The following is a 17,750-nucleotide window of genomic DNA, read 5'->3' as shown; positions in this document are numbered from 1 at the left end:
CTTAAATGTGTCCTGGAATATTGTTTCTTAAAGCTGGTTTAACCAAAATTAAACTGAAAGGTCTGTAGTTTTTAGACTTGTCTTGACAAACCTTTTGAGAAGGTTGAAATGTTTCCAATAAAAAAATGAGAAAATGCTGAAATATTTGTAGTTCTCCAGTCCTCCTGTACAACCCCTGTCAATAAGAGTGATTAAAAGATTATGAGCAATGCCCTCAGCAATTTTCAGCCTTGCTTAGCTCAGTATTCTCGACTGCTCCTAATTCGACCTGGTGATTAACCAGTGTGATTACAGCCAGCCTTTCTAATGCATCCACTTCCTATTCCAAAAATGGAAAGCAACTCCAATAGGTAGAGAAAAGGTGGCTAAGATTAGTTATTCAATGGCTCACGATGAGATCACGTTGAAAGCAGCTCTGCACATTGTCCACTGTACAGTACGTGGAATAAAACAACATAAAATGTACTTTCTCTGTCTCTGTAGGTGCCATTGTCAGTTTGCAGTTACAGCTGTCCAACAGGCACAAGAAAAGCAGCTCGCAAGGACCAGCCTATCTGCTGTTTTGATTGTTTACCATGTGCTGATGGGGAAATTAGTAATGAAACAGGTATGCAATGGTTTTCGGCTTACCATGTGACATAGTATTAAATATGTGGCACGAGAGATAAGGATGGTATCATCAGCAATGCTGATTTATCAACCCATGCTTATGTGTGCATGTTCGGCGGTCTACAGCCCTGCAAGCTAAGATCGGTTACATAAGCGTGAACCAGAATTACGGACAGAGAATCAGATTAGGGTTCATAACAGAACATTTCGTCTTATCGCCCTGTGCCTGCTAGAAGCGCTTTGATAGTCATTGTAACTACTCACTGCGTTTTGCTGACTAGGGCGTCAGTCCGAGGAGGGAGCTTCATTAATTGGGCTTCGTTTTGTGATTGCACTCTCACTGGCGGCGAGGCGCGGAATTGGCTGCTCCATCTTGCCAAAGTGAAACTCGTCTGCATGCACATGCGGCCTTCCAAAGCTAAGCATTAAATATTTATTTTGACGAGAGAAGCGTTGTCTTCCTGCGCACTGGAAAGGAATTTCATAGCCTCTCCTGCTCAGTTCCCATATCCCGACTATCAGAAAGCTCCTTCACTTGTTCAACATCCGCCCAAACATCATTTCCTACCTTCACGTGAGAGGACACGGCCTATCAGACTTAACTGCACAGATGACAGGCATCCGGTAGTTGAAGTACAGGGAGCAAAGTCCACCATATGTTTAATGTGGACCAGCAAAAACAACATCGAGGGTTGTTTGTTAACATCCAATTCTTGCATGAACTGGCATCTGTGTTCCTTTGCAAAAGCACCCAATTACTCTTCACTTTGATATTAATGTCAGTGGAATTCTGGTAGATTGGACGGAAAGGTTGGTCGCCAACCTTTACGGAAACACTCCGGCAGCAAGTTCAAATTTTATCATGTCCATAGTTGACAAGTTATACATCGGAGTAAAATTTCACTTCATAGGGCACAAAATAGGCGCGAAGAAACACAGATGGTCGCTATGCCAGATGTCCGGTGTTTGTTTGGCAAAACAATTGAAAGGGAAATAGAGCAGAGTTAAACGATGCATGGTTAAACGAATAACTTACGCTTTCGAGGAGTCCTTGATTTAAATCACATTCAAATTGAGAGAAATATTTTCAAGTATTTATGTTTCTTTCTGTCCCTTTGCAGATTCAATTGAATGCTTGAGATGCTCAATAGATCAATGGTCAAATAATGAAAAAAACGAATGCATACCGAGAGAAAATGAATATCTCTCGTTTCAGGACGGAATAGGAATAACACTCGCGGCGATTTCACTGTTTGGAGCTTGTATCACAGGAGTTGTTGCAGTTGTTTTCTTATGTTTTGTAAACACTCCCATTGTAAAGGCGAACAATTCAGAGCTAAGTTTCCTTCTGTTAATGTCATTAATACTCTGCTTTCTGTGCTCCATTGCATTCATTGGACAGCCAACACCATGGTCATGTATGGTGCGCCACACTGTGTTTGGGGTGAGCTTTGTTCTGTGCATTTCCTGTATTCTTAGTAAAACTCTGGTAGTCCTGATGGCATTTAAAGCAACGCTCCCGGCCAGTAATGTGATGAAATGGTTTGGACCCAAACAACAAAGATCAATCGTCTTCCTCTGCACATTGATTCAAATTATAATATGTGTGATCTGGTTGGTGACATCTCCCCCTCTCCCATCTAAAAACACCAAGTATCAAAGTGCAAAGATTATTCTTGAGTGCGACGTGGGTTCCACAGTTGCTTTCTGCTGTGTGTTCGGTTACATCGGGCTCTTAGCTTGCATGTGTTTTGTTTTAGCTTTTTTGGCTCGAACTTTACCGGATAAGTTCAATGAAGCTAAATTTATAACATTCAGCATGCTCATCTTTTTTGCGGTTTGGGTAACCTTTATCCCCGCTTACGTGAGCACTCCTGGAAAATACACGGTGGCTGTGGAAATATTCGCAATTTTAACATCGAGCTTTGGGTTGTTGAGCTGCATCTTTGCTCCAAAATGCTACATTATATTGTTAAAACCTGAAGAGAACACCAAGAAAAACCTGACCGTTAAAACAGATAGAAATTGAACCAATAAAATCAAACATGCCGTCAATAGCATCCGATGTATATGACAAAAAATGAGTGCGACACTTACTAATTAGATGCAATATTTCTGACCAATGCTAATTTTAGACTTTAGGGTCGTATAGGTAGAGGAGATCCTTACCCAGAGACGATGCAACTTTAGAGATTTTCGGGAACCATGGCGCTAAAATGTCACTGTCATTCTTATCTTATATTAATGCACAATTCGAAAGCCAAACTTCTGGATCTTTCTGACAGGCAAAACAATTCGAACCTGTTCGGAAAGCTTAAAAATCAGCCATCCTTCCTTTTCCCTTTCGATTTCCGTGGTGTTTTGCAGCAGTGTTGCCAGCGCTACTTTGTTTTTACTCTGGGAAAATAACACATGTTTTCAGCTGAAGTAGTAAGACAATTATATTCTCCAATCATTATTTTTTTCTTCCCATTCAACACGAGAGACGTCTGTAACACTTTAGATAACGAATGGATGAAATGTAGCAGCGATATAATATTTTGGCTGGAATATTGAGTGAGGACTTGTATACATTTACCAATCTGTACGTTTCTAGAACACAGTGAAAATATTCGTTTCAATAAATGTTACTAATATGTTATATAATGCTGAAAGTCTCCTCGTCTATGGTGACCTTTTCAGAGAGATGGCTGCCAAGCTATGGGTAGTGTTCAACATATTCCAGAATGTATTCTTGACAAGAAATGAGAGGTGGTAATTTGGCTCAGGTGTGGGTTGATATACAAGGTTTATTTTGGAAACTCTCAAGGGTAGACCGAGCTTCTTGCATGTAGAATTTGAGCAGATTGAGAGTGACTTGTAAATCTGAAGCAGTGTGTGCAACCACACTGCAGACATCCACAAACTGCAGGCCACACGTACTACAGCACAGCCTTCAACACCATAATCCCAGCCAAGCTCATATCAAAACTCCAAAAACGAGGACTCAGCTCCTCCCTATGCAACTGGATCCTCGACTTCCTGACACATGGACCATAATCGGCAAGGATGAACAACAACACGTCCTCCATGGCAGTCCTCAACACCAGTGCCCTACGGAGACTTCCGGTTGCGGCTATGCGGAGCTAAGTCGCACGTTCGGCAGCTCCCGCTAGCATAGGACTTGTGGGCTCTTTTAAGAGCCCCAAACGGCGCTGATTCGACGATTCCCGGTGTGTAAAGGGGTCTGGCGCAACACCCCACGGGATTTATGGTGCGGACGCGGAGTGGGGCGAGGAAAAAAGCGGCAGCAGCTCCCCTGGAAAAGCGGGGGAAGTGGACAAAATGGCGGCCGGTGGAGCTTTCGAGGAGTGGAGGCAGTGGGCGGAGGAGCGGCAGGCGGCCATTCTGCGCTACTTTACAGAGCTGAAAGTGGAGTTGCTGGACTCTCTGAAGGTTACAACAAGTAAGCTGCTGGAAACCCAGACAACCCAGGGTGCAGCGATCCTCGAGTTGCAGCAGCAGGCCTCTGAGCGCGGGGATGAGGTCTCGGCCCTAATGGGGAGGGTGGAGGTGCATGAGGCACTACACAAAAAGTGGCAGGATCGCTTTGAAGAGATGGAGTTTCAGTCAAGGAGGAAGAACTTGTGGACCCTGGGCTTCGCGGAGGGGCTGGAGGGGTCGGACCTGCCAGCTTATGTGGCCGTGATGCTGAACTCGCTGGTGGGGGCAGGATCTTTCCATCTGCCCCTGGAGCTGGATGGGGTCCACATAGTACTGGCCAGGAGGCCTAAGGCGAATGAACCCCCGCGGGCGGTGCTGGTGCGGTTCCATCGGTTCAGTGACCGGGAGTGTGTTCTCCGATGGGCCAAGAAGGTGAGGAGCAGCAAGTGGGAGAATTCGGTAGTGCGTATCTACCAAGACTGGAGTATGGAGGTGGCCAAGCGGAGAGCCGGGTTTAACCGGACGAAGGCTGTGCTCCACCGCAGGCAGGTTAAATTCGGCATGCTGCCGCCTGCGCGCTTGTGATCACCTACAAGGATCGGCATCACTATTTTGAGTCCCCAGAGGAAGCGTGGGCCTTTGTGCAGGCTAAAAGTTGGACTCGAACGAGGGATTGGGGACTGTGGGGTGTTTTTTTGTATCACTGTTTATGCTGTTGCTGGCTATTCTGGGTTTTTTCCCCCGCTTTCCAATGATGTTGGTTATGGTTTTGTGTTTTAAGGGGGGTGTTGGGGTCTGTGGTTGTTCTGTTTTTGTTTGTACGGGGGTGGTGGATGGGTTGGGACTGCTATTGGGGAGCTGCATTGAGGGGGTGGGGTGGGGCAGTGGGAAAGTGTGGGCTTTCCTCTGGTTTCCCATGCTGCGGGACGAGGGGGGTGGAGCTGGAGGCAAGGGGCGTGGATATCAGTTCCGTTTTCCCGCGCTGGAGCGGTGCCAAGGAGCTGCTGCAGGGGGGGAGGGGTGACCCCATATCGGGAGGGGTCGGAGTTAGGGCGAGAGCTGCAGGGTCAGCAGAAGTCAGCTGGCTCACGGGTGTACTATGGAGGGAGCTTCGCAGCTAGGTGGGGTCCTAGCCTGGGGGGGGGGGGGGGAGATAGCGGGTCGCTGCTGGATTGGCTAGGGAGGAGCTGGTGCGGGTCGGGGGGGTCGGGGTGAGGTTCTATCGCCGCGGGAAACGGGCCGAGTGGGGGGTTCTGGCCAGGGCGAGCAGTCGATGGGCTATGTCTAGTCGACGGGGGAGGGGGGCGGGGTGCACCCTGATCCGGCTGATCATGTGGAACGTGCGGGGGTTGAATGGGCCGGTGAAGCGGGCCCGGGTGTTTTTGCATCTGAAGGGGCTGAAGGCGGACGTGGCCATGCTTCAAGAGTCTCACCTGAAGGTGGTGGACCAGCTTCACCTGAGGAAGGGGTGGGTGGGGCAAGTTTTTAATTCAGGGCTCAACGCGAAGACCCGGGGAGTGGCGATCCTGGTGGGGAAGAGGGTGGCATTTGAGGCGTCTGAGGTGGTGGCTGATATTGGCGGCAGATATGTGATGGTGAGCGGTAAGCTGCAGGGGGAGAAGGTGGTGTTGGTAAATGTGTATGCCCCAAATTGGGATGATGCTGGTTTCATGAGGCGTATGTTGGGCCGCATTCCTGACCTGGAGGTGGGGGACCTGATCATGGGGGGGGGGGGGACTTCAATACGGTGCTGGATCCCCCACTGGATCATTCTAGTCAAGGACAGGCAATAGGCCGACGGCGGCCAAGGTTTTGAGGGGGTTTATGAACCAGATGGGAGGGGTGGATCCCTGGAGGTTTGGGAGGCCGCGGGCTTGGGAGTACTCTTTTTTCTCCCACGTGCACAGCGTTTATTCCCGCATTGAATTTTTTTGTCCTGAGTAGGGGGCTGGTCCTGAGGGTGGAGGATGCCGAATATTCGGCTATAGCAATTTCGGACCATGCTCCGCATTGGGTGGATCTGGAGATGGGGGAGGTGCGGGACCAGCGCCCGCTTTGGTGTCTGGACGTGGGGCTGTTGGCTGATGAGGAGGTGTGCAGGAGGGTCCGGGGATGTATTGAGAGGTACCTCGAGGCCAATGATACTGGGGAGGTCCGGGTGGGGATGGTGTGGGAGGCTCTTAAGGCGGTGATTAGGGGGGAGCTGATCTCCATCCGAGCCCGTAGGGAGAGGGGGGAGAGGAGGGAGAGGAAGAGACTGGTGGGGGAGCTGCTGAGTGTAGATCGGAGGCATGCGGAGACCACGGAGGAGGGACTGTTGGGGCAGCGGAGTAGCCTGCAGGCCAAGTTTGATTTATTGACCACAAGAAAGGCGGAGACAGAGTGGCGGAAGGCGCAGGGAGCGGCCTGTGAATATGGAGAGAAGGTGAGCAGGATGCTGGTGCATCAGCTTCGCAAGTGGGACGCCAATAGGGAGATTGGTGGAGTGAAGGATAGGGGTGGGAATGTGGTGCGGCAGGGGGCAGAGGTCAATGGGGTCTTTAGGGACTTCTACAGGGTAGTGTACCGGTCGGAGCCGCCAGTGGCGGGGGGGGGGGGGGGGGGGGGTGGGGGGGTGGGGGTGGGGTGGTGGGTGGGTGGGGGGGGAACGAGAGCTTTTTGAACAGGGTGCGATTTCCAAGGGTGCAGGAGGAGCAGGTGGAGGGACTGTGGGCACCGATTGATTTGGAGGAGCTGGTTAGAGTGATTGGCCACATGCAGTCGGGGAAGGCGCCAGGACCGGATGGGTTCCCGGTTGAATTTTATAAAAAATACGCGGACCTGTTGGGCCCCCTGTTGGTTCGGACCTTTAACGAGGCATGAGAGGGGGGAGTTTTGCCCCCGACGATGTCACGGGCACTGATTTTCCTGATCCTGAAGCGGGATAAGGAACCCATGCAGTGTGGATCATATAGGCCAATTTCACTGCTGAATGTGGATGCCAAGTTGCTGGCGAAGATCTTGGCGACTAGAATAGAGGACTGTGTGCCGGCGGTGATACATGAAGATCAGACGGGTTTTGTGAAGGGGAGGCAGCTGAACACTAACGTGCGAAGGCTGCTAAATGTGATAATGATGCCGGCGGCAGAAGGAGAGGCGGAGATTGTGGTGGCATTGGATGCGGAGAAGGCCTTCGAATGGGTTGAGTGGGGGTACTTGTGGGAGGTGTTAGAGAGGTTCGGGTTCGGGGAGGGGTTTATTAAATGGGTGAGATTGCTGTACGAGGCCCCGATGGCGAGTGTAGCGACAAATGGGAGGAGGTCCGAGTACTTCAGGCACTACCGTGGGACGAGGCAGGGGTGCCCCTTGTCTCCCTTGCTTTTTGCGTTGGCAATTGAGCCTCTGGCCATGGCGCTCAGGGAGGCGGGGAGGTGGAGGGGTCTGGTACGGGGGTGGGGGGGGGGGGGGAGGAGCACCGAGTGTCGCTTTGTGCAGGTGACTTGCTGCTGTATGTAGCAGACCCGGTGGGGGGAATGCCGGAGGTGATGGAGATTCTTGCTGAGTTTGGAGGTTTCTCGGGCTATAAGTTGAACCTGGACAAGAGTTTGTTGTACACTCGGGAGATCAGGAGGAGGGGATTGGTAGGCTCCCGCTAAAAAGGGCAGTGAGGAGTTTTAGGTACCTGGGGGTTCAGATGGCTAGGAGTTGGGGGACTCTGCATAAGCTTAATTTCACTAGGTTGTTGGAGCAGATGGAGGAGGAGTTTAAATGGTGGGACATGCTGCCGCTGTCGTTCGCGGGTAGAGTACAGTCCGTTAAAATGACAGTGCTCCCGAGGTTTTTGTTTTTGTTTCAGTGCCTCCCCATTTTCATTCTGAGGGCCTTTTTTAGGAGGGTGGACAGCAGCATCATGGGATTTGTTTGGGCGCACGGGACTCCAAGGGTGACGAGGGTCTTTTTGGAGCGGGGCAGAGTTAGAGGGGGGCTGGCGCTTCCCAACCTCTCTGGGTACTATTGGGCAGCTAATGTCTCGGTGGTACGCAAGTGGGTAATGGATGGGGAGGGGGCAGCATGGAAACGGATGGAGATGGTGTCCTGTGGAGGCACGAGCCTGAAGGCACTGCTAACGGCGCCGTTGCCACTCCCTCCAACGAGTTACACTACTAGCCCTGTGGTGGCGGCTACGCTCAAGATTTGGGGGCAGTGGAGGCGACACAGGGGGGAAGTGGGGGGCTCGGTGGAGGCCGCGCTGCGGGAGAACCACCGGTTTGTCCCAGGGAACATTGATGGCAGGTTCCTGGGGTGGCGCAGGGCGGGCATAAGGAAGTTGGGAGACCTGTTCATTGACGGGAGGTTTGCGAGCCTGGGTGAGCTGGAGGAGAAGTTTGAGCTCCCCCCAGGGAATATGTTCAGGTACCTTCAGGTCAAGACGTTTGCTGGGCGGCAGGTGGAGGGGTTCCCTTCGCTGCCCCCGTGCGGGGTAAGGGATAGGGTGCTCTCGGGGGTCTGGGTAGGGGATGGGAAGGTGTCTGACATCTACCAGGTGATGCAGGAGGTGGAGGAGGCGGCGGTAGAGGAGCTGAAGGCTAAGTGGGAAGTGGAGCTGGGGGAGCAGATTGAGGAGGGGACATGGGCGGATGCCCTGGAGAGGGTGAACTCCTCCTCTTCATGTGCGAGGCTTAGCCTCATCCAGTTCAAGGTACTGCACAGGGCTCATATGTCTGGGACGGGGATGAGCAGGTTTTTTGGGGGTGAGGACAGGTGCATTAGGTGTTCGGGGAGCCGAGCGAACCATGCCAATATGCTTTGTCCATGCCTGGCACTGGGGGAATTCTGGAAGGGGGTAGCAAGGACGGTGTCGAGGTTGGTAGGATCCAGGGTCAAACCAGGCTGGGGACTCGCGATATTTGGGGTTGGGGTGGAGCCGGGAGTGCAGGAGGCGAAAGAGGCCGGTGTTTTGGCCTTTGCGTCCCTCGTAGACCGGCGGAGGATCTTGTTGCAATGGAAAGACATGAGACCCCCAAGCGTGGAGACCTGGATCAATGACATGGCGGGATTCATTAAGCTGGAGAAGGTCAAATTCGCCCTGAGGGGGTCGGTACAAGGGTTCTTTAGGCGGTGGCAGCCCTTCCTCGACTTTCTGGCTCAAAGATAGGGAACTAGGCCAGCGGCTGCAGGAACTCAGGGGGAGGGGGGGGGGGGTTTCAGGGGGGCATTGTTTATGTTAATTTAATTGATTGTTAATTTACTTTCTTGTTTGTTGGGTGGGGGGGGGGGGGGGGGGGGTTCGTTATATGCGTTGTTATGGGTGCCGGGGTGTGTTTATTATTGTTATTATTATTATTATTATTGTTTTGTTGTTATACATTTTTCAAAAATCTCAATAAAAATTATTTAAAAAAAACAAACAAAAAAACACCAGTGCCCTACAAGGCTGCGTACATAGCTCCCTTCCATACTCCCTATACACACACGACTGCATGGCAAAGTGCGGCTCCAACTCCATCTACAGGTTTGCTGATGACACGACCGCTGTGGGTCGGATTACAAACAACGATGAGTCACAGTATAGGAGGAAGATAAAGAACCCAGTGGAGTGGTGTGACGCCAAAAATCTCTCCCTCAATATCAGCAAAACTAAGGAGTTGGCCATTGACTTCAGGAAGCAAAGTTTCGTACACACCCCTGCCTTCATCAATGGTGTCGAGGTGGAGATGGTTGACAGCTTCACAGTCCTTGGTATGCACATTGCCAACAACCTGTCCTGTTTCACCAACGTCGAAGCTACGACCAGAAAGTACAACAGAGCCTATACATTTTCAGGAAACCAAGGAAATTCGGCATGTCCACATTGGTTCTTACCTATTTTTACAGATGCATCATTGAAAGCATCCTATCTGTCTGCATCACATCTTGGCATGGCAACTGCTCTTCCCAAGACTATAAGAAACTACAGAGGGTCGAATACACAGCCCAGCCCAGAACCCACCTCCCATCCATTTGCTCTATCTACACCTCCCGTTGCCTTGGGAAATGGGCGGCATAATAAGAGACATATGGGTAATTCTCGCTTCCAACCTCTTCCATTGGGAAGAAGATGCACAAGTCTGAGATCACGCACTAATAGATTCAAAAACAGCTTATTCCCATCTGTTTCCAGACTCCTGAATGACTCTCTGATGGATAGAACTAATTTCTCCACACATCTTCCATACGGTGTGGTTCTACACTCCATATGCTTCACCCGATGTCTATGTATTTACATTGTGTACGTATCGCATGCCGTATACTTTTCAAGTATGGAACTATCTTTCTGGACTGTACAGAGCAATACTTTTCACTTTACCTCGGTACACGTGACAATAAATCTAAATCTAAATCTAAATCAATTCACATCAAAATAGTGGTCAATCTAGTTCTGGCAAGGAGGCGATAGAGTTGAAGACATTTCTGTCTTGCCTGTATTTAATGCTGGCACCAGTTAACGTTTGGTGAGGTAAATGGTCTCTCTCAGCTTTGATCCATCTCTTGAAATACAAATGGATGAAATGTGCACTATAGAACTATGGCCATATCTCATCCGGACTATCATGTTCAATTCATGATGCAATGTAGGGAAATCTCTAACACATGGGGAGTGGAATAGAAAGGAGAGTTCACTCGCCTAAAGGAATTTAGAATTATAGAATCATAAAAAGAAACGGTTACAGCACAGAGACAGGCTTTTGGGACATTGTGTCTTGGTTGACTCTCTTCAAGAGCAAACCATAGGTGTCACCGACTCACCTTCTATCCCCTAACCATGTAGATAATAACAAAGAATAGTACAGCACAGGAACAGGCTCTTCGGCCCTTGAAGCCTGAGCCGATCATAATGCCTGTCTAAACAAAAACCTTCTGCACTTCCCGGGGCTGTATCTCTCCATTCAAATCCTATTCATGTACTGGTCAGAGGCCTCTTAAACATCGCTATCGTACCTGCTTCCACCACCTGCTCCGGCAGCGTGTTCCAGGCACTCAATACCCTCTGTGTAAAATACTTGCCTCGCACATCTTTAAACTTTGCCCCTTGCTCCTTAAACCTATACTTCCTCTTCAGGTTATGATCCAATTTTCTTTTGAAAAAGATGATTGAATTTGACTCCAATACCCCGAAGTGGTACAGTGAAGATGCTGAACACAGTGCGGAAACGTTTTCTTCACGCTGCCCATAATTTTCACCCGAGGAAGGAGCAGTGCTCTGAAAGCTAGTGTTTGAAACAAACATGTTGGACTTTGTAAGACTTCTTACTGTGCTCATCCCAGTCCAATGCCGGCATCTCCACATCATAATGTTTTTGTCTGTCACATTATATCTGTGCCCCGGTTCCAGATATTCCATGAATGGGATCTGTTTCTTGCCATGGACTCTGTCCAAATCTCGCCTGGTTTCAAACACGTCAAACATATCTCTGATCAACTTGCCTGCACTAAGACGAATAGCGCTAGCTTTCAAATGTATCTGTGTAACTGAAGTTCTTCATTACTGGAAGCGTTCTTATGAATCTTTTTTGCACCCTCCCCAAAGCTTTCACATAATTCTTTCAGAGTGATACAGAGTTACACACCCATCTGGGCTGTACCGATGTTCAATACTGGCTTATGATCGATTCCTTTAGCTGAGTTGGCTGGAAGTTTGGTTTGTGATGCAGAGGAAGGCCAACGCCACGTGTTCAATTCCCGTATCGGCTGAGGTTGTCAACCTTGTCCCTCCCCTGAGCTGCGGTGAAGCTCAGGTTAAATCACCACCAGTCAGCTCTCGCCCTCACAGGGGAAAAGCCTGAGGTCATCTGGGACTATGGCAACTTTACTTCCTGACTTAACATAAGTTAACTCGTAAAGTACCGGGACACGCATTCGATGATATCGCTACATGTTTCCAGGATGGAGCACCTGAGGAGATAGCGGGAACGCATCCCTAAATTCTATTAACTTTCTCTTAACTGTATGCAGTTGAAATCGACAAATATGTCCTTAACTACTGTGAAATACTAATGAGTTAATTTAGCCGGAATTGACTTCTTTAAGAGGACATCGCAACTCTGTACACGAAATTAGATTGTTTTTTGGATTTACCGAACGGAATCTCGACATCTGTGTTTGATCTCTCGTCAGCGTTCAAACTCTTCGTGTCACAGTCGCATGTTCCACCGAGGATGAAGAACCACATGATTCAGCTAAACAAACCATAGCTTCAGTCTAAGAGCAGCAGCAACTGAAGCAGCAGCAAACTGCTGATCGGAACCGCTTCGTGCGTTAATACTTTTATTTATGTTGCCCTTGTTTCCTTTGCCTGTCGCATTAAATCTATGCCCCTCCAATTCGGAGAGAACTAGAGATGACTAGAGATTACCATACTGCCTTATTTTATTACCGTACTTCAGAGAGGGCAGAGAGATTTCTAGCCAATAGCCTCATTGGATCCTGAACTCCCATTAGCATTTTGCAATATACACAAAACCATGCTCAGTTCTCCGTTCAGAGCCGGCGCCAGCCTCTGAATCTAAGTCATTCCTAAATTGTGTAAATTCATTAATTCTCACAAGTGATCAATGTCGACGAGGCAGGGTTTCGTGAAGCTCAGGCCGAGGCACGTGGGATGCCCAATGAACACATGGATGTTGTGACATTTTAAGAATGCCAACTATTTAGCTTCGGTTCATGACCTTTACATCAGAATGCCAATTTATATCAATTCCTATCGTGTTTTACTATATAAAGATAATGAACTGAAGTATATGTTCTTAATGAGATCAGGCCTGCACGATGGCACAGCGGTCGGCACTGCTGCCTCACAGCGCCAGAGATCCTGGTTCGATTCAGGCCTCGGGTGACTGGGCGGAGTTTACACTTTCTCCCTGTGGGTTTCCTCCGGTTTCCTCCCACATTCCAAAGATGTGCAAGTGGATTGGCTGTGCTAAATTGCGCCTAGGGGAGAGTAGGGGATAGGTTGGGGACCGAGGAGGATGGTTGGGGACTGGTATAGGGTGGATACGTTAGGCTTGAGTAGGGTGATCATTGCTCGTCACAACATCGAGGGCTGAAGGGCCTGTTCTGTGCTGTACTGTTCTATGTTCTAAAAAAGTCGTAAAAACTGTCAAAAACGGACGGACAAAGAAGTCCAGTAATTTAACTCGACACAGCGAAGTGGGAGTAATAAGAATTCTACAGTTTATTTATAAACCATCGAGATAAGAAGTAAATATAACAGTTTAAAATTCAGTTATTCAGAAGTCAAGGCCAAAGCTATTACCCATTATTAGCTACGCTGCTGGTCATTATGACGGGCCTTTCATTTCTCTGCAATTCAGTCCACGGGCTACGAACGCGGTTTCTTGATTAACATATCGCCGAGTTCGGCTTTTCTCTATTCCTTGGCAAACTGACCCGATGACACTCAAACTCACAGTTTACCCATGACGAGTGATCACTCGGAAGAACCATTGATAAGTAACCATATTCATTTCGCTTGATACACAACCTTGATTATCTGGCACTTAATTGACATTGCACCGTGTCTCAGACGATTGGATGTTCATATTTTCCTGTCTATAAAACAATGTGTCGTTTCAGTGAAAGGAGATATCAATTGGACCCAGGTGTCATGAATATGTTTCGTAACAGCAGTAAACGAATTTAACAAAATATAATAGGTTGTTAGAAATCCACCAGCAGGGAGAAATATGCCTAGAGACAATAGTAACCAGTATTCAAAAGGCCTGAATGAGATGCCCCCCTAACATGTTTAGAAGGCAGTTTAGATAATAGGCAAATGTGAATGGTTTATGAGGAGAAACGGTAGCACAGTGGGTAGCACTGTTGCTTCACAGCTCCAGGGTCCCAGGCTCGATTACTGGATCGGGTCACGATCTGCGCGGAGTCTGCACGTTCTCTCTGTCTCTGCGTTGGTTTCCTCCGGGTGTTCCGGTTTTCTCCCACAAGACGTGCTGTTAGGTGAATTGGATATTCTGAATTCCCCCTCTGTGTGACCGAACAGGCGCTGGAATGTAGAGATTCGGGGCTTTTCATAGTAATTTAATTGCTGTGTTAATGTAAGCCGACTTGTGACAATGAAGATTATTATTATCTTTTCGACGTTTATGAAAATCAATGAGGTACATATATATGCGAATATATAGTCTCGAAAGTTGTTGGAGCAGGCAGCGAAATACAAAGAAGGCATAATCAAAGATGAGCAAAGGTATAACTGAGCAGACGACCAGAAGACAGGAAGGCAGTCTCTGAAGATTCCAGCTCCCAAGCGTAAAAGCCAGTTTTTCAGCTAGCCACATAGATTCCAGATTTACATCGAACACACCTGTAAGTCTCAGAGCCAAGTCAGTGCATAAAATATTTGCAACCGCAGTTTCAATACCTTTATTGGACCATGAAAAGACTTTCCGAATACTTGAGTATCATCCCTGTATGGTGTGGTAACTATACACTGTCTATTTAATCTGGATGTTGTTTGGTGGAATGGGGAAGTCTTATGGAGTTCTTAGATTTATTTTAGAATAAGACACGTGTGTGTGCCGTCATTCATATACAGGTGGAGAGGAGAGTGGACCTGATCGTGTGCGTTTGTCTTTCTTTTACTTTAATAAATAGTATTTAATAATTGTTACAAGACCACTGGGCTATTTATTTCACTGGGGTTTCACTTGTCTCCTCAGACCAAAACAAAACAAATCTACCCCCCCCCCCCCCACGATCAAGTGTTCCATGTCGGGATACCCTCGCAGATAACATCAGCTTGTTTCGTGGCAGAACGGTTCTGTGGCTCAGTCGGTAGGATCATTGCATTTGAACCAGAATTCTCTTGATTCAATTCTCACTGCAGGATTTGACGGACACAGAAGGAGAGCCCCTGATGCGGCTAAACAGTTCGATAACCAGCCTGCCCGTCCTGCCAAAATTTCTGGAAGGAGAAGAGAGTGCGCGAAGGCACATAAAACAAATAATTGGAGAAGACATCCGTCTTGTACCGTGACCAATTATGTGTTCCGCCAAATATTCAATTCTACTGAATTTAAAAGGGATTTTCCACAGGCGGTATATGGTGCTGAACCACTTGCATAGCAAAACCGCGAAGACGAATTTCTGTCTGAAAGTAGTTAAATGAACATAATTTGAAAAAAATACAAAGCATAGATACAAAGGATCATCTAAAAAATTTAATCAGCGGATCTCCAGCACATAAGATGCTTTCTATTGTTTTTTTCAGGTTTGAACAGGATAATATAACATTTCGGGACGAATATGCAGGACAGAATACCAAAGCTCGACGCCAAAATGGCAAATATTTCCACAGCGACAGTGTATTTTCCAGAAGTGCTCACATAAGCGGGGATGAAAGTAACCCAGACTGCAAAAAAGATGACCATACTGAATGTTATAAATTTAGCTTCATTAAAATTATCTGGTAGCTTGCGGGCAAAAAAAGCCAGCAAAAAACAGGAAGAAGACAAGATGCCGATATAACCCAAAACAAATGCAAACGCCTTGATTGAGCCAACATCACATTCAAGAATAATTTTTGCATTTTGATACTTTGTGTTTTTTACCGGCAACGGTGGCGATGTAGTTAGCCAGAGGAGACAGATTATAATTTGCAAACAGGTACACAGTAATATTATTACTCTTTGTTGCACAGGCCCGAACCATTTCATTCTATCGCTGTTTGGAGGTGTTGCTCTAAAAGCCATTAAGACAACAATTGTTTTCCCTAAAATGCATGAAGTGCAGAGCACAAAGCTTATGCCAAAAAGCGTGTGACGGAGCATGCAAGACCAGATTGTGGGCTTGCCAATAAAGGTGAGAGAGCACAGGAAGCACAGCACTAAGGATAGGAGAATGAAGAAACTTAATTCGGAGTTGTTAGCCCTGACAATTGGGGTGTTCCTGTAATAGGTGAATACTGCTGCAGCACCAATTGTGAGTGAGGCCCCACAAAGGGCAAACGTCACCAGTGAGATTCCCAACGGATCCTCGAAGGAGAGAAATTCAATATCCTTTGGAAGGCATCGATCTTTTAGCGAATTCGACCAGTAGTCTAAATGGCATTTAATGCATTCGATTGAGTCTGCAAATGAGACAAACCCAAGACAATATAAACATTAAAAATGAAACAGTAATCAAGCACAGTGATTTATTGGCTGCACATCTAACGATAGGGCCGAAGTGCATGTTCCTGCGCCGTACTGTGTTTTGTTCTTTGTTCTATATATTTTCTGCTCTGCTCTTCTTAAAACACACAGATTCGTGCCAGCGCATTGCCTGATGATTGGTGAAACTTCTCCTTTGCCATCTTGAAAACTGTAGAATGTCCAAGAATGTTTACAGTGTTATATTTGACAGAAGATTGTTGAAAATTGAGATTAACGGCTGTCTTTAATAATAATAGATTATTGTCACAAGTTGGCTTCAATGAGGTACTGTGAAAAGCCCCTAGTCGCCACATTCCGGCGCCTGGGAGGCTGGAACGAGAATTCAACCCGCGCTGCTGGGTCTTCTGCATTACAAGCCCACTGTGCTAAGCCATCCCTTTTCTTGTCTTTCCGGATTGCATACCGATCTGATGGCAAATTATTTATGAAGACTGGAAGAGATCCTACGTCAATATCAGGTTCGTTCCTACTTCAAATTTTGTTGTGAGACAGTTATGTTAGCTGAGAGGTTACTTGCTTTGTGCTACATTCTGAGTCTATGTCCAAGCCCTGGAATATTTACCCCTGAGTCCCCCGAACATCAGTTTTACAAGGGTTGCTGTTGGAAGACTTGGTTAAATGTTACCTTGATGTGAAGGCCCATCAGAGCGACCTCATCTCTTGTCAGGAAACGGAGCGAATTTTAAATAATTCATACTCGTATTGTACTCATAGGTATTATAAATGAGGTATAATTTTACTAAGTTTCATTTTGTGAAGTGTCTGGGGAGCCATGGCCGCCTGAGCGCTTACCTCCGATAAGCCCCTTGGAGGTGAAGTCGCCAGGATCAGGCTATGGTAAATGATGCCGGTTTGGCGGCGGTCCGGCACCCCGTGACTAATCCGTGAGGACATGGTCTGGAGATAGTGCTTGCTAATAACATGCAAATGTATTAAATAGAGTTTGCCAAGGTGTGCGGCGATTCGCACTGTGTGGAGTGTTCCTGCGTTATTGCAAAAGCCAGTCACGTCGGGCTTTTCGCTTCAATCCTGATTTTGAGGCGGTGCGGAGATGACTTGAAATCCCACCCCCCCCCCCCCCCGTGTGTTTTTATTACCCAAGAAAGCCCTTTGTTTTCTAATAGATTTGCAATACCATGTTGTGCTGATTTTGACATTTCTGGCAAGTTCCCTGTCGTTTTCAGTATTTTCACAAATGTTAATGTTTTTTCTTCTTTTTTTCTGTTTCCATCTCCTCCAATTTCTTTGGATCTACAACAGTCTTGACGATTTCCTGACGTTTTCTGTTGTCTTTCACTACTTCTGCCCATGGTGGCTTTTACCTTCCTTTACCTTCATGTTATAATACTGCTCTTCAATTGTGCTAAATTCTTTGCTCAACATTTCCTAATTTTCAACGATAGTTATACCCGATAACAGTTCTGACCAGTATTCTGTCGCCAGTGTCTATCTGATCCGGATTATTATCCTTGTTATTCGTATTAATTGTTTCAATAGTACTATACTATGATAGAATGGGGCGTGATTCTCCGC

The 17,750-nt window shown here is 47.5% G+C and overlaps 2 protein-coding genes across 8 annotated transcripts in view; one reads left to right on the top strand and one right to left on the bottom strand.

The window, feature by feature from the left end:
- Positions 1–8,178, top strand: part of LOC119976099 (extracellular calcium-sensing receptor-like) — a 35,260-nt gene extending 27,082 nt beyond the window's left edge. Inside the window, exons 5-7 of the mRNA XM_038816263.1 lie at positions 484–607; positions 1,731–2,624; positions 8,156–8,178. Coding sequence (XP_038672191.1) covers positions 484–607; positions 1,731–2,624; positions 8,156–8,178 — 1,041 coding nt within the window. The remainder of the gene's footprint in view (positions 1–483; positions 608–1,730; positions 2,625–8,155) is intronic.
- Positions 8,179–14,793: 6,615 nt separating this feature from the next.
- The window catches only part of LOC119976098 (extracellular calcium-sensing receptor-like), a 35,534-nt gene continuing 32,577 nt past the window's right edge, over positions 14,794–17,750 (bottom strand). For 6 of the 7 annotated variants that reach the window (XM_038816258.1, XM_038816260.1, XM_038816259.1 and 3 more), the window contains one exon: positions 14,794–16,132. In XM_038816258.1, the coding sequence (XP_038672186.1) occupies positions 15,225–16,132 (908 nt within the window). In that variant the 3' untranslated portion in view covers positions 14,794–15,224. The other variant, XM_038816262.1, reaches the window with a different exon arrangement.

Source organism: Scyliorhinus canicula, chromosome 13 (genome assembly GCF_902713615.1).
Source record: "Scyliorhinus canicula chromosome 13, sScyCan1.1, whole genome shotgun sequence".
In the NCBI taxonomy this organism is placed as follows: Eukaryota; Metazoa; Chordata; class Chondrichthyes; order Carcharhiniformes; family Scyliorhinidae; genus Scyliorhinus; species Scyliorhinus canicula.
This window is presented reverse-complemented; position numbering and strand designations above follow the sequence as displayed.